The sequence below is a fragment of the Puntigrus tetrazona genome, chromosome 16 (assembly GCF_018831695.1).
Source record: "Puntigrus tetrazona isolate hp1 chromosome 16, ASM1883169v1, whole genome shotgun sequence".
Classification (NCBI taxonomy): domain Eukaryota; kingdom Metazoa; phylum Chordata; class Actinopteri; order Cypriniformes; family Cyprinidae; genus Puntigrus; species Puntigrus tetrazona.
Window position 1 is genome coordinate 20,055,631 of NC_056714.1, and position 24,040 is coordinate 20,079,670.

Genomic DNA, 24,040 nt, shown 5'->3' on the forward strand with positions numbered 1-24,040 from the left:
TGTAGTCAATGCTCTGGTTTCGTAGCGCACGGACAATTTTAAAGTCCACAAGTGTGTGCGCTAAACCCGTACAAAGTCCTGTGTGGCTGTCGTGATCAAATTAACGTCCAAACGTGTTGTTTTAACGCCGACTTTATGTGACGGCGGGGAGTCGCCTGGCGATGATGTCACGACGTATAACACTGACAGCGGTGACGCCTGATGATCATTAAAAACTGCCATTAAAATGAGCGCAGATGATTATTGTGTTTACTGAGAGACGCATAAAAGAGCAGCGCGGTGCGCTCGGCCAAAATAACAGAGTAACGGAGACATCTGGAGCGAAAGATCCGATCGGCGTGGCATCTGTCCGGTCCATCCAGGGTTTTCCCCCCTCTACGTGCGGCGGGTCTCGGTCCGCCTCGCCTCCGCTCTTCCTGCCGCTGAACCGGGGGATACTCGAACCCAGAGCCGCGATCTGACGCTGAACCCCCCGGCCGGTGAGTTCCGTCGCATTCCTGAAAGCTCCCTCACGAACAAAAAGTACCGGAAAGTACCGTGCTATTATGTTGTTTTATACTTTGTAGCATGGTAATACTGTAGTAATTTTCTGAGCAATTTTGGGGTACCATACATGCACATCATGGTACAGTGATGTTAGCTGGAAACATTTTCTATGCATCTACCATTACCATGGAATTCAACGGTAGCTCGGTAAATAAGGTGGTGCATATGTCACTACCACGGTAAAACGATAACGCTTAAGTTCTTGATTATGGTAATTCATTATCGTGGTTTAACCATCTGTGCCGTCATGGACCCGCCACAGCGAGACCACGCTCAAAACGCACCTAAACTCGCTACACGTCTGACATTTCTTCGTCTTCTACTGAACTATTGTCCGGTGGTGACGCCTATTATATAGTGACACAAAAGGACCGGATGCATTAGCAATGATTAATGCGTTATGTATATCATTTGTTCATCTTAAATGCTGATTTCTAAATGCTCTGTCGTTCATTTTCATTTTATGTTATTTCTTTATGCAATAGTTAATGTAAACATTCACAACTTTTAATGTTAGGTTTTTCCAATAACAATACATTTCTAACACTTTCATTTATTAATATTATTAGTAATACTTTACTAATAGTAATACAAATTTTTTTTGTGTCACACAATGCCATATTACATTATAGTGGAATGCAGCAGATAACCCTAGTGTGAATCTGAACGCATCAGTAAATGTTTTTAATTATAGGTCAACTGTCCCATATTTACATTATAACCAGTGACTTGTGTGTGTGTGTTTGTTTCTTTGTGTCTTTCAGGATGTTGAGCTCAAATCTTGGAATGGGACTAATGTTTAACATGTAAATTCAACCTCCTGAAGGTTCTGGCCAGTTTAGATTTTCTTTTTCACGTTCTCAAGCACAATGTCGAGCAGAAGGAAGTCCACAACCCCCTGCATGGTGCTTCCGTCAGATGTCGTAGAGCAAGATCCTGATATGGAGGCCCTGGAAGGGAATGAAGGAGCTGAGAGTATGGCAGACGGTCCTACTGAGGGAGCAGTGGTTCCCATGGAAACAGAGACAGGTGAAGTTCACTTCTAAAGGCTTTTTTTTGTGGCCTGGTTGGAATAGTGCTGTGTCCTAATCAAGTGCAACATGACAAGTTTCTAGTGACAAGTAATTATTGTGTTCACATTAAGAGTTTAGATGCTGCAAAAAAATACATATGTGTGTGTGTGTGTGTGTGTGTGTGTGTTTAATACACCGCTATGTTCAGTGAGATTTAGGACAAGTGGAATTTCACAGTGGGCGGGGCTACTTAGCAGAATGCAAAATAACAAAGCAACCTCTTGTTGTTTGTGGTTGCAGTTGGTTAGGACAAAAAAAAAAACGCACTTTAACAAGTCAAAATTCTTGTACTTTTTATCTATTAGACTCTCATGTACAATGCTTAATCCTTTTCTGTCCCTACAGAATATGAAGGGATCCATTTCTCGAGTGAGGACTGTCGTTCTTCAGGGAAACGCTCAGGTCAAACGCCACTAGAGCAGCCCATCTCTGATCTGACTGCTGAGGGTGGATTTGTGCAGACGGAGATGGAGGATAGTGATGACCCCTCAGTTACTGGAATCCCTCTCAGCAAGACTCCTATAATGAAAATGAAAAGCAAGTCTGAACCCAAGAGAATAGCCGTTTCTCTGAAAGGCACGAGTGAAAGCGAGGCACTAACTGAAAGTGAGATGGAACTGGAGCCCTTGGAAGCGTCAGTGATGGGCTCTTCCATGGCACCAGAACTCATGAGCCCATTGCTCACAGAGTGTGTAAAGCCCAGCGTTCTTGTCAATATTTCAAACCCTGTGGTAGCAGATCAGAAGAAGCTGGTTATGAACCCTGCCACGGTTCTCCCGGCCGGCTTGGCTCAAGTGCTTTCTGCCTTGCAGGCCCAGCAGAGCGCTCAAACACAACTTCTAATACCAGTAAGTAGTATTCCCACATATAATGCTGCAATGGACTCCAATGCAGTCCTGGTGAACACGTACAAGAAGTTCCCTTACCCATCGGTGTCTGAAATCATGGGACTTGCAGCCCAGACCAAGTTCAGTGAGGAGCAGATAAAGATCTGGTTTTCTGCTCAGCGTTTGAAGCATGGCGTTAGCTGGACCCCAGAAGAGGTTGAGGAAGCCAGGAGAAAGCAATTTAATGGCACAGTCCACACGGTTCCCCAGACCATCACAGTTATCCCGGCCCATCATCTTTCCGCCACTAATGGCCTGCAGTCTATTCTTCAGACTTGCCAGATTGTGGGGCAGCCAGGTCTGGTTCTGACACAGGTTGGCACGGCTAATAGTCTCCCAGTGACCACTCCGATAACCCTGACAGTAGCAGGAATGCCCAATCAAAGCCAGACTCCTAAGATCGCAACCAATCAAATAAGCCCTGCGCTCAGTGAAACTAAAAGAGCTACTACCATTCAACCCCCATCATTGACCCCTCAGGAGAACTCTGCACTCAGTGTAGATCATTTTGGTCTGCGGCCTAAGAAATCCAAGGAACAACTAGCTGAATTGAAAGCAAGCTATCTGAAGAATCAGTTTGCTAGTGATGCGGAGATAGCTAGGCTAATGAAGTTGACCAACCTCACCAAAGGTGAGATTAAAAAGTGGTTCAGTGACACCAGATACAACCAGCGCAATTCTAAAAACAGCCACGCCTTTATTGCGAATGACAATCCCAGGAGTAGTAGCAGTACCACTATTGTTATCGACTCTAGCGACGAAACGCCACAGTCTCCAACACCATCGCCCATCAAAGAGAAGGAGACGCGCGCCAAAACCTGGAACCCCTTCCCAGACTTTACCTTGCAGAAGTTTAAAGAAAAGACACCAGAGCAGTTGGTGGTCCTAGAGGAAAGCTTCCAGAAATGTGACACACCAACGGATGAAGAGCTCAGCCGGCTGAGGGCCGAGACCAAGCTCACCAGGCGTGAGATCGACGCCTGGTTCACCGAAAAAAGAAAAACCCCTGTGCCTGATTCCGCAGAGTCGAAAGCAGATGGTGAAACATCCCAAAAGAAGGGGAGCCAAACTCCACCCGGAGGAAAGAGGCTGAGCAAAGAGAAGGTGACTAAAAAAACCCCTGAACAGCTTCATGTTTTGAAGACTGCGTTTGTTCGCACCCAGTGGCCCTCGACGGAAGAATATGACCAGTTGGCTGATGAGAGCGGACTGCCTCGGTCCTACATTGTCAACTGGTTTGGCGATACACGCTACGCCTGGAAGAATGGCAACTTGAAGTGGTATTTTTATTATCAGAGTGGAAACGCAGGAGGAACGAATGGCAACAAAAGCAGAAAACGGAGGATTCGGAATCGCGGTTGGGGAAGAACCCGTAGTAGAAAAGCGAAGAAGCACACAGAATTGGAGAAGAATTTGCCAATCCGGTTCAAGTCTGGACGGGATATTCTGAAGGAGTACTACTTGAAGCACAAGTTTCTGAACGAACAGGACTTGGACGAGCTTGTTGCTAAGTCTAACATGAGCTACGAGCAGGTGAGAGAGTGGTTTGCGGAGATTCATCGGAAGGAGGATATGGGTACCAACCCGTTTGAGGATAAAACGGGAAATGAAGAACAAGATGAAGAGGAAGAAGAGTCACATGGTGAAAATGAGACGGCGGTGGAGGAGCAAGGACCTGCTTTGGGAGATGAAGAAGGTGATGAAGATGATGACGACACTGATGACAGCGATGCCTGGGAGCCTCCGCAGAGTGTTCGAAAAACATTGTCTGTGTCTGAGGGTCAGTGATCTTTCTAAATTGGCTTTATTCTGAGCAATGACCCTTGGTGAAAAACCATGACTCTTTTGGGTCTCGACCACATGCCCTCTACCACTGCACCAATTCTTATATTTTATGTAGTTTCACGTAAGGTTTAATAAGACCTTTTTAGCAAAAACATTGTTTTTGATCAGAATGTTTGACTGCATTCAAACCTTGAGAAATCATGCACAAATAACAGGGTTTTTTTTCTGCGGCTCTGAAGTGCAGCAATAACTAACCCAAGATCCCTGGATTAGTAGTAATCATGTTATCATGCATAGAATTTGAACTTCTGTCTACCAGAATTGGTCATGCACCTTAACCCATGTACATGCAAAGACATCCTAGGCCTGTAAAAGGTCTTTTAAATGGGCTTTTTTTCATTTGGAGTCAAATGGAGAATACTTAGTGCCAAAGGTATAGTATTGAATGTTATTGTTCCCTTAATAATGGACACAGTAGCTAATTAAGGGAATATGCATGAATACATTGTGTCAATTAGACGCATGAGGCACTTTGTCAACCTCCGTGATGTACGGAACTTAAAAAAAAAAAAAAAAAAAAAAAAAAAAACAACCAGCCACCTTATTTATGTAGGGCGAGACCAAACATTTCAAATCGAATTTCCAAATTCAGTGACACAAAGTGTTTTATCTTTCATTCCCAGTGTTTTTTCAACATACTAAGCATCAATATCTGGTAAACAGCATAGTACATCCTAACAGGAAGTTGTAGGTGTTCCTGTAATCCTGCTGACAGCCATTGTGGGGGGTCATCTTCAAACAATAACAGCCAATACTCATCTTGTGGGCAAACTTATTTTGTGGACATGGTTGTAATAAACAGGTGATGTGACTATTTTGCTGTTTTTTTTTTTTAACTGGACCGTTTTCAAGTATTTTCTAAAATTCAGTGGAAACATGAGAAATTCCTTTTTTTTTCTTTTTTTCTTTTGGTTGTTTGTTCATTTTTGAAGTAAAATCTCGCTCAGATTTCACTACGCAGTTCATAAGCCTGTAGGCAAAGGGGACTTTCATTTGCTTGTCGCATTTAAACGGATAACGCATATTTGACCTAATCATGAAGTGTTATGTTTTTCTTCTCTATGACTGCTGCAGAATTTCTTTCTCTTTTGATGAATGTGTTTCTGGTTTCCATTAATACTTTGGTTTTTTAGGACTAAATGAAACATGAACAGTTGATGAATAATTACAGTGTGGGTGTAATTTGAGGTTGTCTTTTTATAATATTTGTGCATGAAAACAGCACTATGACTGGTACTTTTAAAATCGCCCCTGCGTAAGACATTCACCATGTTCATTATATCAGCATGTATCTGACATTTTAGTAGAACGATGGAGAGGAAAAAAGTGTTCAGTTTGTACATATACCTTTATGCTCAACCAGTAGTTTAAATCCTTTTATAAGTTTGTATTTATAGTGATGGTAACTTTCACCTCTACACGAGTGGGTCTGCGTGTAAGGTGATTATTTCAAATAATTCTTGTGTGATTTCAGGCCGATATTTTACAGATTTTTAAGAGCTCTATGTTGTATTTTTGTTTGTATGTCCTGGATTTCTTACTTTTTTGGTGAAAACTCATTTGACTTGCTTGCAACCTTCTGCATTTTCCTGTGAATACTGTAGTGTATTATAGGCGAGAGGTCAAAGGTGCCTCTGTGAACATGGTAAGTACTGTTTGAACAAAATAGCACATTTAAACTTAGCAAAATGTGTCCTCTCCACTGTTAACAACTGATCCTTATGTGTTTTTTAGAGTTTGAGAGCCTTACTGGGATCTTGCTTTGAATGCATTTTAGTTTAGAATCAAACCACAGTTATATGTCGTGCTTCCTTCAGCTGTCACTAATAGCGTTAAACTACAGCGTTTCAAAAATGGTCAGATTCAGAAAAGACTTGTCTGTTTCTAGGCTCTGAAAAACAGATTTTTACATGCACCAATAATAGTAACACAGACCCGGAACCATCATGGATTGTGATGTGAAAATGACGAGCCTTAAAATCTGTAGATGCCGCTGTGGTGGCAAAAGCTTTATTTCCCAGAGCCATAGGCCTTGTGCAATGCTTTTAATTTAATTGAACTGTTTTAATAGGCTTTTGCTTGATTTAGACTAAATATATATATATATTTTCTACTTGTTTGAGGACAACACAATAAATTTGGATGAAAAAAAAATGCTGTATGCTGTTCTTTTTCTTCTCAGAGTTCTTTTCAATATGTGTCGTAATGGCATCACGTTGTTATTTTCAATCTCAAATCTCATTAATTATGACTGAGACAAGATTATAAAATATACTGGCACTATGGCATGAAACATATTTTAGTATAACATTACATTTTATATAGTAAATTATAGCAGCACTACTAAAATCACAAAACTATATGGTTGGGCTAAAGCGAACGATATGCTTTATTTGTTAAAAAGTTAAAAGAATACACACCTTCCTGTGAATATTTCTCTAATATATTGAAGAATACTGTGTAAAAAAGTGATTTCAGAAGTTTCAGGAGGACTATTATGTGCTTATAATGGGATTTTCAATCTAATAAAATATAACCTATGTGCAATATTAAATGTAATGATAATTACATTTTTGAAAGTGGACTCAACACTTTAACAGTAGCTTTTTTTATAAACGTAAAACAGTATTGAATGTTTGTCAAATAAAATACTTAAATACTAATGGTTTGGTAATGGCATACAATAAACCAACTTTTATAAACCGAAAAATCACTGTTAAAGCGTCAACTGTGAGGCTTTTATTTTGAAGCAGTTGAAAAGTGCGTAGCCATTTAACCTAAGTGTTGGGCGGAGCGACCAATGAGTTCTTCTCGTGACACTCACGTGATTTGTAAACAGGAAGCGTCTGATCTGTACTGCAGAGGGTGAGTGACTAGAATCTAAATTCAACAAACAAAATATAATCATATACACTTATTTTATATGTGGTTTTGGCTATTGTAGTGCATCCCTTCGTTCATAGTGAATCGTATCTGGTGCATCCACACCGTCTGAGCGCCGTTTGCTCAATTTTGAAGAAAAGGTTTTATTGAAATGTATTATGAAAACAAATAATTTGAGTTCGGGTTAAGGACTGTATGTGCACTTGTAATGATAGCAGTCAGTTATGTGGGTAGTGTGCAAAAGTAATGTTGTTTTTTTATTATTATTATTGAATGTCATCAGATCTGGCCATCACTGAGGAGACTGAATGAATCTTTGAATAGAGAACAGATCTGTTGTTTTCTTCCTCATCATGGTGGACTTTCTGGCAGAGAACAACCTGTGTGGTCAGGCCATCCTCCGGATTGTGTCCAGAGGAAATGCCATCATAGCAGAATTACTCAGACTGTCAGAATTTATTCCTGCAGTTTTCAGACTCAAAGACAAGAGCGACCAACAGAAATATGGAGACATAATCTGTGATTTCAGCTATTTTAAGGTACCCTAATTGTCATCTTCTTAAATTAACGTGAGCTGGGTTTTCTAAGATGATAAAACAGATTTAAGCAAATGGTTTTGATATGAATCTGTGTTTTCTAGGGTCCGGAGTATTATGAGAGTAAGCTGGAAGCAAAGCCAGAGCTGCAGGATTTGGATGAGGAGTTTCGGGAAAATAACATTGAAATATTAACACGGTTCTACTTGGCCTTCGAAAGTGTCCATAAATATGTTGTTGACTTGATAAGGTGTGTTATTTATTTATTATTATTATTATTATTATTATTATTATTATTATTATTATTATTATCCTTTTTTCAAATGCAATATCTGAAATTGAGACAAAAAAAAAAAATTTAATCGTCTTATAATTATGGTGCTATTAGTTTCGCTTTTATTTGCATTTATATGCTTTGCTGCAAAAATCTGATGTAGTTTTTCTTCCTGATTCTAATCTTAAATTATTTATTCATTTAAACACAATGAATTGTTTCCTCCGAAGGTATTTGGATGATCTCAATGAAGGGGTCTACATTCAGCAAACGCTAGAAACTGTTTTGTTGAATGAAGATGGGAAACAGCTCCTGGTAAAGTCTGATTTATGCTTCCATAAATACAAATGGGAGTCAATAGGATAAATGTTTATAAATGCATGTGGTTTCCGTCAGTGTGAGGCTCTGTACCTGTATGGAGTCATGTTACTGGTCATTGATCAAAAGATGGAGGGGGAGGTGAGAGAAAGGATGCTGGTGTCCTACTATAGATACAGGTACGACTCTATATAACCTTATATCTTTGTGTTTTTTGGAGATGTTTTATTTATTTATTTTTTAATCTCATTGGCCTGAACAGCTCACAAGCAGTTCAGTTGAGGTGTAACTTCTCAACAACTGGAAAAACATGTCAATGTGTTACTGAATAAATAATATTTCTCATCTCCTCAGTGCTGCTCGATCCTCGGCCGACTCCAACCTGGATGACATCTGCAAGCTCCTGCGCAGTACGGGATACTCCAGCCACCCGGGGGCCAAACGGCCACCCAACTACCCTGAAAGCTACTTCCAGAGAGTTCCCATCAGCACCACCTTCATCAGTATGGTGATCGGCCGCCTCCGCTCCGATGACATTTACAACCAGGTGAGACAGTGCTGCGATTTAGGTCAGGGTTTTCAAACTGGGGGCTGCAAGGGTCTGCTGGGGGTCCTCAGAAAATTTGTATGAATATTAATAGTAAAAATAGTTTGATAATGATCATGACAGATAAAATGGCCAAAATAAGTTTGGTAATAGTAAAATATTACATTTTATTGACAGATAAAATGCAAAAAACGAAAGTAATTGGAAAGGTTCAGTAAAAGTTTTTTTAAATCATACATATATACCAAATAGATAATAAAATAAGTTTATGACAAATTATTTTACTGTTTAGAAAGATAAAATGTGTAAAACAACTAACTAGATATGTAAAAAAAAAAGAAAAAAGTATGGGTATGCATTTATGGTTTTTTTTCATATTTTTCATATTTTCATATTTTTTTCCATTTACGTTTATTTTTTTAATATCCATGGGTTCAAAACCCCCTCATTTAGACATGACTTCTGTGTAATTATGCCTGATGTTATGTAAATACGTGATCTGTTGTGTTGCAGGTGTCTGCGTATCCTCTGCCGGAGCACCGCAGTACAGCGCTGGCCACGCAGGCCGCTATGCTGTGTGTCTGCTTATACTTCACTCCCTCCATCCTGCATACACAACAGGCCAAGATGAGAGAGATCGTGGACAAATACTTCCCTGACAACTGGGTGAGAAGACTGAGTTAATCGTGTCGCTTCCAAAATGTCATGTATACACTGTGTACCGAATTATTAGGCAAGTTGAAATTCTGGTCATATTTTTTTCCAAGAACATTTTACCAATCGCAAACCACAGAAATCTTAATAACTACTATTGATTTTATATTTAATCTTATTCATATTCAGGTGTGCCAAATTATTAGGCAAGATAAAAAGAGCCAAGAAAGACATCAGAACTCTGAACTAAAAGTTAAATCATTAAATGCCCATGAGAAGGATGCAATAGTAATGCAGTAATAGAATTAGCAAAGTTAAGGAATGACCATTAGGCAGCGAAATGCTCATTGGGTCTGCAGAGTCAGAAAACATATCTTAGCTTAGTCAATCTCTACAAGATAGATGTTTCAAAATAGAAGATGGACTAAAAATGAGTTCCCCAAACTTACTGGCAGATTCTGGAACATAAATTCTTCAAACAGTGGTTCAAGAGGATGTGATGCTGTTCTTTCTAGAGTCTCGGTCCATTAAGCCTATGAAAAATCAGTCTTAACAGTTCAGCATATTGTTTTATTCAGACACATTGCACTTGTTGAGACTATCTATCTATCTATCTATCTATCTATCTATCTATCTATCTATCTATCTCTATCTCTATCTATCTATATATATATATATATATATATATATATATATATATATATATATATATATATATATATATATATATATATAATATTACCAGAATTTCTACTTGTATAATACAACTAATAATTCAGAAGACAGTGTACATGTTTACTGCAATATCAACCTTAAATCATTAGGTTATAAGCATATATATGGGGATCACTGTGAATCTAGTGGAGGCGTGGGAACCATATAAAGCTGCTAAAACAGCCCTGAACTACACATTGGACACCGCCAACATCAAAGAACAGGTACTGTCACCTGAGCTGTCCCTGTTAACAGGCATTCACTCTGGACTTGCACTTAGTCACTGTTTTGTCCTCTCAGGCCGGTCGATACGCTGCCAGTGTGGAGAGTTTGCGGCCGCAGGTGCAGCAGTTATTAAAGGAGGGATTCCTGAGAGAAGAAATAGTCCTGGACAACATTCCCAAACTGCTGAACTGCCTCCGTGACTGTAACGTTGCCATCCGCTGGCTGATGCTGCACACTGCCGAGTCCGGTGAGATGTCATGGACCCGTGAAGTTTCCCAAACCTTTTAACAATAATTTGAGAAAAAAAAAGAGAAAAGAGAATAGACCAGATGTTTCTGGTACTTCCGCTTTGATAAGAAAGCTTAAAGGGGTCAAATGATGTGATTTTTTTTCCCCTTCTCTTTGGAGTGTTACAAGCCGCTTGTGCATATATAAGATATGTAAAGTTGTGAATAAGTACAGTTGCAAAGACTTAAGTCTCAAATCCAAAGACATATTCTTTATAAAAGTTAAGACTCCTCTGCTCCTTCCTATAATGCTTCGTTCAAACATGTCTCTGCCGTATTGTGTTGAAAGATTTGCATAATAACACTCAAATGTTTTGCATAATGCTGCTTAAATGTTTCCACAATGAAAGAAGGTGTGCCTTTTTTTGTCTTGCTGTAGCTCTAGGGCAGCTGCTGCCATGTCGTAGAGACGCTGTGTATTTTCAAATATTGTAAGGGGTGTAACAGGGGCTTGAGGTTATCAGCCAATCACAACGCACTGGATAGCTGGCCAATCATAGCAGATTATGCTTTTCAGAACAATGAGCAATCGTAAAAATCAACACTGTTCAGAAAGCAACAATAATGTACGATATATGGAAAAAGAAATCTTTTTAACCTAAAACTATGTGAACACAACACCTTACATTACACCAAATACACAAAATAATGCTATTTTTAGCTTCGTCACATGGCCCCTTCAAATTTAAATAAAGTCCATAACTGAATGTATGATTATTTATTTATTTATTTTATGCATTTCTACCTCATAAAATATTTTAGAGCTTGGCACAACAATAAATGTATATTCGTTAATAAAGATTCCAAGACTTTGTACAATTTGTATACGCTTTAAACAAAAATCACACTTTAAAAAAATATTTCCTAATATATTCATGTTTTCAAATAAATTCATTAATTCATCAAATTTGTTAAGAGGGTGAATTACAGATAGTTTTCAGTAATCTAGAGGTCCCCTTCGAAGTTTTCTGAGGCCCTGTAATGGGTGCAGGACCCCCTTTTTAGGGGACCTTGGTCTAGCTGTTTTGATTATTGAATTTACTTTGCAATGTATCAAAATGCCTTTCTAAGTAATTGTTTTTTACATTTTTGTCAAAGCTTATGATCCAAACAACAAGAGACTGCGCCAGATCAAGGAGCAAGTCATCAATGACTCCAAATACAATCCCAAAATACTGTTTCAGCTGCTGCTGGACACGGCACAGTTTGAGTTCATACTCAAAGAGGTACAAATTTTAATGATTCTCAATTATTTAAAGTTTTTTTAAATTATTATTACTTTTACGTATTACTACTAATGCATTTCCATTCTCGTAACTGCTTTCAGGACTAATAATAATAAAAAAAATAATAATAAATGCAGCAGGCCAGCATATTAGAATGATTTCTGAAAGACCATTTGACCCTAAAGACTGGAGTAATGATGCATTAGAGACTCATTTCTCTCGGTTTGTGTGGTTCTCAGATGTTCAAGCAGATGTTGGCAGAGAAGCAGCTGAAATGGGAGAGCTACAAGAAAGAGGGATCAGAGAGGATGATGGAGCTGGCCGAGGTGTTTTCTGGGGTCAAACCTCTCACCAGGGTGGAGAAAAACGGTAAAATGCTTTTGTGATCCCACGACATGGAGGAGGCAAACGGTAGACATCACTGCGGTCGTGTTGATTCGTTCATTTGTTTGATCAGAGAATCTTCAGGCCTGGTTCAGAGAGATCTCCAAGCAGATCGAGTCCCTGAACTACGAGGATTCAACCGCAGCTGGGAGGAAGACAGTGCAGCTCATTCAGGCTCTGGTGGAGGTACAGACATAGCTGAACATGTTCTGCTTGCGACGTGGACTCTCTGCTCTGATTTCACATGACGTTGTTTCTCTGGTTAGGTCCAAGAGTTTCACCAGCTGGAGTCCAACCTGCAGGTGTGTCAGTTCCTGGCGGACACACGCAAGTTCCTCCACCAGATGATCCGCACCATCAACATCAAAGAGGAAGTGCTCATCACTATGCAGATCGTGGGAGATCTGTCCTATGCGTGGCAGATCATTGACAGGTGATGGCGCTACCTTGGCCTCTTCTTGATTTCTCTTCAAAATTTTAGGTTTAAGTTCCTAAACCAAATGTTTTTCTCAAAGCTTCACATCAATAATGCAAGAGAGCATCAGAGCAAACCCCTCCATGGTGACCAAACTCAGAGCCACTTTTCTAAAGGTCAGTCAGAATGACATGTTTCATATGTGACTCTGGACCGCAAAACAATCATAAGGATCCATTTTTTGAAACTATTTATGCATCATCTGAAATAATATATGCATCATCTATACAACTATTTGAAAATCTTGAATCTGAGGGTGCAAATCTCATTTAAAGTTGGCAAAAATGAAGTTTTGAGTGGAAATTTGCTAAATATGATAATTGTGATAATCTATAATTTTGACCCATAGAGTGTATTTTTGGCTATTGCTACTTAAGACTGGTTTTGTGCTCCAGGGTCACGTATGACACTAGAAACAGATCCACCTCTGAAGTGTGTGATATAACATGAGCTTTATGAATATGAACAGCTTGCGTCTGCGCTGGATCTGCCTCTCTTACGGATCAACCAGGTCAACAGTCCAGATCTGCTGAGCGTGTCTCAGTTTTACTCTGGGGAGCTGGTGGCTTATGTCAGAAAGGTGTGAAGAAGAGTTTTGATTCATGATGGGATCTTTTGCTTAAAATATTGCGATTGGGTCCAGATCACTTTAACTGTGTCGCTGGCAAACATGCCTCCAGGTTCTGCAGATCATTCCCGAAAGTATGTTCACCTCATTGGCCAAAATCATCAAACTGCAGATCCATGATATTATGGAGGTGCCCACACGTCTGGACAAAGACAAACTGAAGGACTACGCTCAACTCGGCGCCCGTTATGAGGTACAACAGTTATATTTTGTATTCATATATATATATATATATATATATATATATATATATATATATATATATATATATATATATATATATATATATATATATATAGTTGTAATAATCCTAAAATGTATTTTATGTAATTATTTATTTTAATCTGTTTATTTATAAATAATGTGTATACTTAATCTATATTTGTTTATATTTTTTTGTCTTCTATATATACATTATATTTTACATTTGTTTACTAATATATATATATATATATATATATATATATATATATATATATATATATATATATATATATATATATATATATATATATATATATATATATATTCATTTTATTTTATTTTTTTTTTTTTTACTCTCTATATTCATATTTACTCTAACTTGCTCAGCTAAAATTTCTTAAAAACCAGTGATCAGTATTGGGTTCATTTTGTGTATTTATTTAGTAAGTAATAATAATAAAGTAATTTGCTTCATCTAACAGGTAGCTAAACTCACTCATGCCATCTCAGTCTTCACTGAAGGGATTCTGATGATGAAGACCACACTCGTCGGCATTATCAAGGTATGATTTTCTGAATGTTACACCTGGATCATTTCTATTGATCACAAACAGCCTTTTTGTTTCATTCACCAAAAAAAAAAAGAAATGTGCATTAAGAAAGTTAACAGGGATGTTTTTTATTAATGCTGATGATGCGTTTGAGAGGAGAGCTCAGCAAACATAAAAATATCTCTGTTTCAGGTGGATCCGAAGCAGCTTCTGGAGGACGGGATCAGGAAAGAGCTTGTCAAGCGCGTGGCTTATGCTTTGCACAAAGGCCTCATCTTCAACCCCAAAGCCAAAGTCAGCAAACCACCTTCTTCTCATTCTGTTCTGCATTATATGAGTTGGTTTAGAAGTTAATCAGTGATGTATTTTTCAGCCCAGTGAATTGATGCCAAAGCTGAAGGAAATGGCTGCCACCATGGACGGGTTTTACCGCTCGTTTGAATACATTCAGGATTACGTGAGCATCTACGGCCTGAAGATCTGGCAGGAAGAAGTGTCTCGTATCATCAACTACAACGTAGAGCAGGAGTGCAACAGTTTCCTCCGAACCAAGGTCTTGGCATTGATTTGAACTGATTTAGCAGTTTATTTTTACTTCTTACAGCTTGTGTTAATTTGAAGAGGTTCTTTTCAGATCCAAGATTGGCAAAGCGTCTATCAGTCCACACACATTCCCATTCCTAAGTATCCGTCAGTTGACGAATCCGCCACGTTTATTGGACGTCTTTGCAGGGAAATCCTGAGGATCACAGATCCAAAGTAAGTCAACGTGAACGCTTTGACGGTCGAGAGCTAAATGTCTGGAGAAATGCCATGTTGCTTGTCTTTGTTTTGTTTCAGAACGACGTGTTACATTGATCAGCTGAACACCTGGTACGATATGAAGACGCATCAGGAAGTGACCAACAACCGACTCTTCTCGGAGATTCAGGACACGCTGGGAACCTTCGGCCTGAACGGACTCGACCGACTCCTGTGTTTCATGATCGTCAAAGAGCTGCAGGTCAAGCTTAATAGAACTATTCTTGATTAGATACCAAGAAAAAATTGTGAGGATCCAATAATAATATTTACACCTCTAGTGAATACCATGCAACCTTCCTTTTTACAGTAAATGTTGCTTTGACCAATTAAAAAAATGCAAAAATGTTATTAATAATAATACACTTGTTGTATATGTTAGTTTTAGTAGTAATAATAAATTAAAGCTCTAATGAGGGAACTGCATCCAAATTTCAGCTTTCTGATATATTGATTATATCAGTTTAGTAAAGAATTTAATGTTACATAATTGATAAATAAAATTTAAAAAAGGTTAATAATAATAATAACAATAGAGTTATTTGTAGTATTATTAGTATGTTAGTTTAAAAAAAAAATAATAATACAATTTAAACCGTATCAAAAGAATCAGCTCAAATTGCATCATAATTTCAAATATATTGTAAGATTTTGTAGAGAACTGAATTAGTGTCATGTAAAATATAAATAAACAATGTACAATACAGTTAGTAGTATTAGTCTATTATTAGTATAATTTATTAATCTTATTTTTAAATCTAATATATCAATTCTAAACTGTAACAAAAGAATCAAATCAAAAGTTGATTTCAAATCAAAAGAAATGAATGAAAACTGTAATTGTATCAAAACATTAATGATTAATTATTCAAAAAATGTACTGCTACTACTACTAATAATCTGTCCTTGTTTCCTCACTGCAGAATTTTCTGACAGTCCTTCAGAAGAACATCCTGAAGGACAAAGCTGTGGTCGACGCCTTTAAAGCTCTGCTGTCGGCGGTCAATCCTGTCAAAGGAATTGTGGGTAGGTGTGTTTGATAGACTGCTTTATATTCCCACAATAATGTCCTTGATTATATTTGTGTTTCGCCATTAATATCCAGCAAATTCAAGCAAAGTCTATGTCAACGCTGTGGCCAAAACCCAGAAGATCTGGCCAGCGTATCTGGAAGCCATCATGAAGGTGCTGCTTCCTTTTCATCCACGAGATGTTAGTTTTTTGTCTTTTTCAGAGTAGTTATCCAAAACCATTCAATGATCCTTTGACAGGTGGGTCAGATGCAGATCCTGAGGCAGCAGATAGCCAACGAACTCAACTACTCCTGCAAATTTGACTCAAAGCACCTCACTGCGGCGCTGGATAATCTCAACAAGTGGGTTGAGAATGATGTTTCTTTCCCCCTCGTAGACAGCCTGCACGCTGAACGGTACGTCACCTGTGGTCATTTCCAGGTCTCTGCTGTCTGACATCGAAGCTCATTACCAGGATCCATCCCTGCCGTATCCCAAAGAGGACAACACTCTGCTCTACGAGATCACCGCGTACCTGGAGGCCGCTGGGATCCAAAACCCACTTAACAAAGTGAGCCGCGCGTCTTCATCCGACCTGCCCTTATTTCTCCATGCCAGTGATGTTCTTGTCAAATTTATTTTATTTTTTTTTGCAAAAGGAGACCTAAATTTCAGTTCATCCTATACAGCCTGTTGACGTGAACCGCTTTTTATTGTTGAATTCGAATCGCTCCTTTCAGATCTACATCACCACGAAGCGCCTGCCTTACTTTCCCATCGTGAACTTCCTGTTCCTCATCGCTCAGCTGCCAAAACTGCAGTACAACAAAAGCCAAGGTCTGTAACCGATTTTCTAGAGCGCTGTTGAAATGATTATAAGACCTCTTTTAAAGGTGCAGTGTGTGATATTGCCAGCTAGCGGTTGAAACGGGGACTGCATGTCTATTTCAGAGCAGAATTACTGGCCACCGCATTATTTTTCAGAGAAACAGCTGTGTAAACATAACATGCTTCCTGAATATCTACAAACATTTTTGTCCTCTCATACCTCACATACAGCATGTTTTTAAACAGTCTCTTATGCTCACCAAGACTGCACGTACTTGATCAGAAGCACACTTAGAACTGTACAATTGTGAAATATTATTAGCATCCATATATCTGTTTTTCATTTTGTTACATTTTAAAGTGCAATTTATTCCCGTGATGCAAAGCTTCAGATACAGAGCTTTCAGTGTCGTGTGATGATTCAGAAATCATTCGGTTATATATTTACTGCTCAAGAAAAAAAAAAAAAAAAAATTATCATCGGTGTTGAAAGTGTTTTGTTGCTTACTGTGTGAAAAGGTGGTTTGCAGCTGGGTTACTCAACATGAAGAGTCAACTTGTTTTGCATTCGTTGGTCTGAATGAACATGCAAATTAATTTTTTGCCACTAGATGTCACTTTTGTAGCATTAAAAGCTCATAAACGCCGCTTTAATGAAACCGACCAATCACCGGAGGGGTTTGGAAAAATAAATGGTTGCACAAATCATTTGGGAGTCTTTGAACAAATTAGCTAAAAATAAATGTGTGTCGTGTTTTTAACCTTGCGTGCATGTCAGCCGGTTGTCTCAAAACCAAAATATGAACGTTTCATAACCCACAATTGTGCCCCTATTATGGGTTATGAAAGGTGCACATTTTGGCTTTGTGTGATTTGTTTTCATTTGTGATGAATATAAATTAAAAAAACTGCCTTTATTTAAAATGGAAAACTTTTGCAAGTTCGTAAATGTCTTTACTGTGATTTTTCAATCGGTCAAATACATTCTTGATTTAAAAGTAGTATTAATTTCTGAGAAAACGTGGTGGTGCTGCTGGCGTGGGTTTGTTTGTGTGTTTTGTCAGGCATGACGTGCAGGAAGGCTGCAGACCCGGTGGATTGGGCGCCTCTGGTCCTCGGTCTCCTGACGCTGCTCAAACAGTTTCACTCCAGATACACTGAACAGTTCCTGGCTCTGATTGGACAGTTTATTCGCTCCATAATGGAGCAGTGCACCAGGTACCTCGCTTCAGTCATGATCGATTATTATAGGACTATTAAAATAAATTAATAAATAAAATATACAATAAAATACAATTACAACTCTATATATAGAGTTATGCAATAAAACCTATAGATTGTATAGTTATAAAAAGTATATATTTCTAAAATATGATATTTCTAAAATAACATTTACTGTTAAAATAAACAAACTAATAAAAATGATTATAAAAATATTTTTAGCTATTAAATATATTATAAAAATACATAACATATTAAGAAAGTTATAAAGATTAAAATAATACAAAATATAATAAATAAGAATATATAGAAAGCAAAATGTTATTGTTATATTACTGTAGTATAAGCTTTTTTTATATAAGCATCATAACAGATACTACATTGATGTATAAATATACACTATTAAATGTATTACAGTAATGAAAAAATTAAGAATATTAAACACAAAGCAGTACAAATTATTTAAAGTTATAACAATGCAAAAAAAAAATTATATCCTTTTTTTTTCTGCATAATAATGACAGACGTGTGTCTCTGTTCCAGTCAAAAGATTCCTGATATGCCTTCAGATGTAGTCGGAGCCTTAATGTTTCTGGAGGACTATGTGCGTTACACTAAACTGCCCAGAAAGGTAGGATATATTGATATGGGATTTTGCATTTTTATTATAATTTTTTAAATGCACAAATATTTTACTACATAAAATGAGAAATCACGTTTTCTTCCTTTTCAGGTGGCCGAGGCTCATGTGCCAAGTTTCGTTTTTGATGAGTTCAGGACTGTGCTGTAAATGTGCCTGTGATTTAATGTCAAATCATATTTGATATCATTTGTCTTTCTCTTAAAGCATAATGAAATTAATTAGCATTTTTAACATTTCAATTTTAAAACATGATCATCTTTTGTAGCCGTTACTGATCTGATGTCTGTCTGCCGGTGTAATAAATGCCATATTTTTAGGACTCTTAGTCTGTTAGTCTCCAAACGTTTCAATCAAGATTTATTGCTTTTATAAAATGGTGGCGACAGCAATAAGATAAAAGATAACTCTATGCTATATAGAATGTAGAGTGGGAATTATTCTGAACCTGTACACCACAACGTTTTTTTGCACACAACACGAGACAAGATTTGAATGAAAGTTTTACTTTTATCTTAAATATATTACAATACTGAATGGATACTGTATGAAAAAAATGAGCATTTATCATTTTAATTGTCAGTCTATGTACAGCACACAATGAACAAAAACAGCCATGAAGAATCTATGAATACCAACACTGTGTACACGCTCAGATGCAAACACAAGAGAAACAACAGAGTGACAGTGGCTGACTGCGAATAAGGCATGAAAAAGATGAAAAAAAAAAAAAAAAATCACTTCCGGTTAACGCTGTCCTGGATTTCAGTTTGTGTGTATGTGTGTGTGAGAAAGAGACATAATTGCTATAGAAGCTTGTTTATATATATAGGATATAAAAATCTCAATTTTTATATATATATATTATAATTTATATATATATATATATATAACATATATTTTATATAAAATATAATATATATATATGAGAATTTTCCAAAAATAAACGGAATTGTGAGAATTCCGAGTAAACTGCAAAATTGCAAGAAAAAGAATTGTTTAACTGACTTGAACTTTGTGAGAAAGTCAGAGTTCTTACGATCGGTATTTGGTAACACTTTATTTTATGGCGTCATAATACGGAGTAATTACCTAATTATGTACTTAATAGTAATCTTGCATGAAATAAAGTGTACTTATGTAATAACTAAGTTATAGAACAACCTGTAACTATGTAGACATGACAGGCAGCTGCTGTTACACATGAAACAGACCGAGTCTGCTACACAGCTACTCACACTTAAGTACACTTCATTTTAAGTAGCTTATGCCATGTGTAATATTCTGTCATTTTAACGTAATTACAAAGGTATTACATGTATTTAAGCTTTGTACTAACTGGTTAAATCAAATGAATGTGCAGCTGGATGTGATGTACAGTATAGATACACATGAAGCACACAAGTACAGTTTTTTTTTTTTACGTGGCTTACGTCCGTGTACTTGAATTTGTAGTTACGTTGCTGAAGTCTGCAACACATGCGACAATCTTTTGGTTCCATAAGTAGCTGAATGTGTAACAGCAGCATCCTATTACATCTACATAAACCAGAACTTAGTTACATTGTAAGTACAGTTTGTTTTATGGAAGCGCTACTACTGAGTACACATTAAAATAAAACGTTTCCAGTATTTTTCTTTAACTTTCGCGTGTGATTATTATTATTTATCCTGTGGCGAAACCAATCTTCCGTAGCTCTTCAACGTGTGTGAAAATATGAGTTTCCTTAAATACATTCATAGGTATTTTGGTTGTGTCCTTCAATCAGGGAGCGATGTGCCCAGATTAACGTGACCGGCGTCAGACTTGTTTATTCCAGTACGAGTGTTTGTTTCGGACAGGTCAGGGTCACAGTGAGCAGAGAGTATTGCTTCAGATGGTCAGTTATTACAAACGAAAAAGAAACTACGCTGAGTTATTGTTCATGTCCTTGGTGTTAGTTCAGTCTCCTGATGTGTTTAAACTTCAAATACAAACACAGAAACGGAGGCCCACGGGATGTACAAAGGCGACCTGTTAAAGAAATGAAAAACCTCAGTTTGCACAAAAACCTATTGCGGTATTAATCATTCTAAAGCACTTAATCGTCGTTGGGGTTAAATATGTACAAGTAGTAATACTCGGGGGGGAGAGAAAGACTTTACAAAGTTACCTTAAAAATACCTCATATGCATCATGGCGATGTTACGGGACGCTTTTCGTGGATTACAGGCAGAGTGCAAAAAATCAGTGCCGACAGGTCAAACGCACAGCAGACTATGTACAGATGAAAACTGCCTTTACTAATACAATACTGACCAGAAGTAGGCAATCTATCAAGGCCGGACGGTCACGTGACCAGAAGGAGACCGTAGCGTGAAGAGTGTCATGCTGTAAACAAATGTCTACCAAAATCAGAAAACTACATACAGTACATGTTGTTCAGGGAGGATGTGGTTTTTTTTGTATTCCTCCCGAAATCTCATAATTTATCAAGGAAATATGGTTAGTCTTACATTCACTCATCTCCGGGGTTTTTAGTTCAGCATGTTAGTTAAGCATCTCGAGTAAACCGTGACAGTAATTGTTCCCTCTGCGCTTCTGGATTGCATATCGGTTCTTGCCATTTGTGTTTTGTTTCATCCACCTTATTTTTCACGTGAAAGAAATCGACGAAAAAAAGCTATATTTTTTGCGAATGTGCCAGACTTCTGATTCGTTAGCCGCAGAAGAAACAAAACAAACTGTCAAACTATTTGTGCTACAGACCAGTATTTGTGATTGCTGTATTATGGTATTTATTCTGCGTCGTAACGGACCGGAAGGGGCTGACACGCGTTCGTTCTGGTCGAACATGGCCGCTAAAAATAAGGCGGATAGACGACACAAATCAGTTCTTGTTGTTTTCGTGAATGCGGTAAAAAAAGAGCCAAGTACCCAAAACAATCAGCTAAAATCACATTCCTTACACTTACGAGAGAATTATAAATAACGTAAGATACTGATGATGATAAAATGGAAGAAATACATTCGGCTGTGAGCATGAGGGACAAACTTATTAGAAGCACAAACAGAGAACTAAGGCCTAGCGCACGTTACGATTCAGAAGCTCCTTTCATTTTCTCTCCACTTTACTGCTGTGTGTGTCTTAAGGCGTCGTGAAACGTAAAATTAATTACCTTAATGTAAATTATTGTGAACATTTTCATTTTAGACCTCAATGTTCAATCAAGATCAAACTATTTATTAACACAATTCCGACTTTATCACATTTCTGAGGGATTGCAAGATATAAACTCTGAATTCTGGCTTGTTTTCAAAATCATGATTTTTTTAATTCCATAAAAGAAGACAGCTTTAAATAAAAACCTGATCTTCCATTAAAAAACAAGACTTCTTTAGGGTGATGTAATTTGGATTTCTCCTATCATTTAGTATGCTTAAACCCCGCCCTATTTCTCACAACTCATTAATATATATTTATACGGGTGGGGCTTCAGTCCAGCTCCACCTCTCTGGACCTAATGGGCGGAGCTTGTCTCATATTTCACGAAATGGTGCTTCTGCGTGGCGTGCGCTAGGCTTAAAACAAATTCTGTAAATTTAGGGAGACGATCACAGGACAGACACTTCAAAGCGGAGAAGACGTTCCACCACGCTCTCCAAAACCAAACGTCAAAACCGAAAAATACTACACTCTCACATTTCACTCTGAATTATATGACATATGTACAAAATTCTCTGAGAAGATGTGACCGGGTGATGTTCTGGCGAAGCGGACATGGCATTGAATCTTACCAGCCTACGAAGCTGTCCTTCAGTACATGCGGCACCCTTGAGTGAAAGATCTTAAAACATTTGTACATCGTTACACTACAAGGAATCGATAAACATGTTTTCTCATGCATACAGCAGTAGGTTCTACAGTGACAGCGTGCGTTCAAAACAATAGTTAACTTCCTGCTCCTGCATGAGCTTCTTGCACCCGGGCATCAAGGGCACCAATCACAAGACAGCATGTGTTTGGGGGCGGGGCAGGCCGTGTGTGGGGGCGGGGTTTAACGAGGGCACGAGTGGCTGTTGTTGTCTCTGTTTCTGCTCAGCACAGCTGTCATTCTGGGTTGGTCTCGTGATGAAATCGTGTTCCTGAGTCCTGTTTATGAATGACAGCAGGAATGGGATTCTGATACCGCGCTCCTCAACGTCCAGGGTAAGATGGCTCCATGCCACAAATGCTAAACAGAGATCGGAGGAGACCGTGCCAAACTCTTCCATTCACTCGTCCCTTGTTTCTCCATATGAATTCCTTATTTTCTTACTTATTTCGTTTTCTCATTCATACCAAAGCAGAGAAATCCTTACGGAGTTTTGCAGACCAGTTTTGAGGAGTTCTTTTATATTGATGTTTCCCACAGCTGAAACAGATCATGCACAGACAAAATGAACACGTGCTAATAAAGCTAAACTAGTGTTATTTAACAAAACAAGTAGCAGAGCAGATTTTTTTTTTACTTTCATCCAGTCCAGTCATGAAATAAAAAAAATAAGCTTGTTTATTTTAATTACTGGAATGTGCAGGCAGCAAAATTAGATGTTCTTGAGTGTTGGAAAATATTTAATAAAATGCACATTGAAACATCTTTTATAAACTTTTTAAAATGTATCTGTTTTACTTTCAAATTGTTTGGGAATGTGGTTTACTTTGACCTAAGTGCTTCATATTATCAGTAAATAGTAGCAATGAGAAAAGCTTTTTGAAGCTCAGAATCAACTGAACTAATTGCTTCGTAAAAGCAATCGAAACGATGGCAGCTGGCACCTGCTGGTTAAAATCGTGTAAATGACATTAATGACAAACTTTTTTTTAGTTTTTGTTACTATATTGAATTAAGATTTTATTTGTTTATTTGTTTTCTGCTTAATTCTAAAGTTTAACTAGTAATTTTGTCGTTTTTGTTAGTTTTTGTTGCTACTATACATCTATACTGTATACTATATATTTATACATCTTTATTTTAATTTAAATTAAGTTAAACTAAATAAAAAATGTTATCATATATTAATATAATAACATATATATATATATATATATATATATATATATATATATATATATATATATATATATATATATATAATATTATAATAGTTTTACGTTTAGTAAACTATAACATCCCTACAATATAGCATTTAGTAACTATAATATCTCTGACACCATCAAGTGTCAAACTATTCAAACTTTGAAAGTTCGATACAAAAGTTTGGTAACTCCTGAACCACTGATTAAAAACTAATTTTCT

General features: G+C 37.5%; 3 protein-coding genes across 4 annotated transcripts in view; 2 read left to right on the top strand and 1 right to left on the bottom strand.

Annotated features, from left to right (window-relative positions):
• The first annotated feature begins 9 nt into the window (after positions 1-9).
• On the top strand, positions 10-5,164 carry LOC122360281 (zinc fingers and homeoboxes protein 1-like). The gene is made up of 3 exons (XM_043260734.1): positions 10-479; positions 1,311-1,575; positions 1,965-5,164. The coding sequence occupies exons 2-3, from the start codon at positions 1,416-1,418 to the stop codon at positions 4,292-4,294; spliced, it is 2,490 nt and encodes an 829-aa protein (XP_043116669.1). The 5' UTR covers positions 10-479; positions 1,311-1,415; the 3' UTR covers positions 4,295-5,164.
• A 1,981-nt stretch (positions 5,165-7,145) lies between these two features.
• washc5 (WASH complex subunit 5) lies at positions 7,146-19,088 on the top strand. The gene is made up of 29 exons (XM_043261482.1): positions 7,146-7,216; positions 7,518-7,773; positions 7,875-8,020; positions 8,275-8,359; positions 8,441-8,541; positions 8,717-8,909; positions 9,423-9,575; positions 10,388-10,501; positions 10,578-10,749; positions 11,888-12,015; positions 12,255-12,384; positions 12,473-12,585; positions 12,666-12,832; positions 12,915-12,990; positions 13,344-13,454; positions 13,555-13,695; positions 14,189-14,269; positions 14,450-14,551; positions 14,631-14,810; positions 14,892-15,016; positions 15,098-15,260; positions 15,982-16,084; positions 16,164-16,243; positions 16,330-16,433; positions 16,513-16,642; positions 16,812-16,908; positions 17,964-18,117; positions 18,664-18,751; positions 18,854-19,088. The coding sequence occupies exons 2-29, from the start codon at positions 7,588-7,590 to the stop codon at positions 18,908-18,910; spliced, it is 3,480 nt and encodes a 1,159-aa protein (XP_043117417.1). The 5' UTR covers positions 7,146-7,216; positions 7,518-7,587; the 3' UTR covers positions 18,911-19,088.
• A 2,088-nt stretch (positions 19,089-21,176) lies between these two features.
• The window catches only part of adam22 (ADAM metallopeptidase domain 22), a 51,157-nt gene continuing 48,293 nt past the window's right edge, over positions 21,177-24,040 (bottom strand). For both annotated transcript variants that reach the window (XM_043260790.1, XM_043260791.1), the window contains one exon: positions 21,177-23,155. In XM_043260790.1, the coding sequence (XP_043116725.1) occupies positions 23,135-23,155 (21 nt within the window). In that variant the 3' untranslated portion in view covers positions 21,177-23,134. The remainder of the gene's footprint in view (positions 23,156-24,040) is intronic.

What these genes read in the sequence shown, in the direction of transcription:
- LOC122360281 (XM_043260734.1), top strand. Translation starts at nt 1,416, where the DNA reads ATGTCGAGCAGAAGGAAGTCCACAACCCCCTGCATGGTGCTTCCGTCA. An exon ending in TCCCATGGAAACAGAGACAG is followed by an intron (nt 1,576 to 1,964) that starts GTGAAGTTCACT and finishes CTGTCCCTACAG; the next exon opens with AATATGAAGGGATCCATTTC.
- washc5 (XM_043261482.1), top strand. Translation starts at nt 7,588, where the DNA reads ATGGTGGACTTTCTGGCAGAGAACAACCTGTGTGGTCAGGCCATCCTC. An exon ending in CACTCGTCGGCATTATCAAG is followed by an intron (nt 14,270 to 14,449) that starts GTATGATTTTCT and finishes TCTCTGTTTCAG; the next exon opens with GTGGATCCGAAGCAGCTTCT. An exon ending in GCAGTACAACAAAAGCCAAG is followed by an intron (nt 16,909 to 17,963) that starts GTCTGTAACCGA and finishes GTGTTTTGTCAG; the next exon opens with GCATGACGTGCAGGAAGGCT.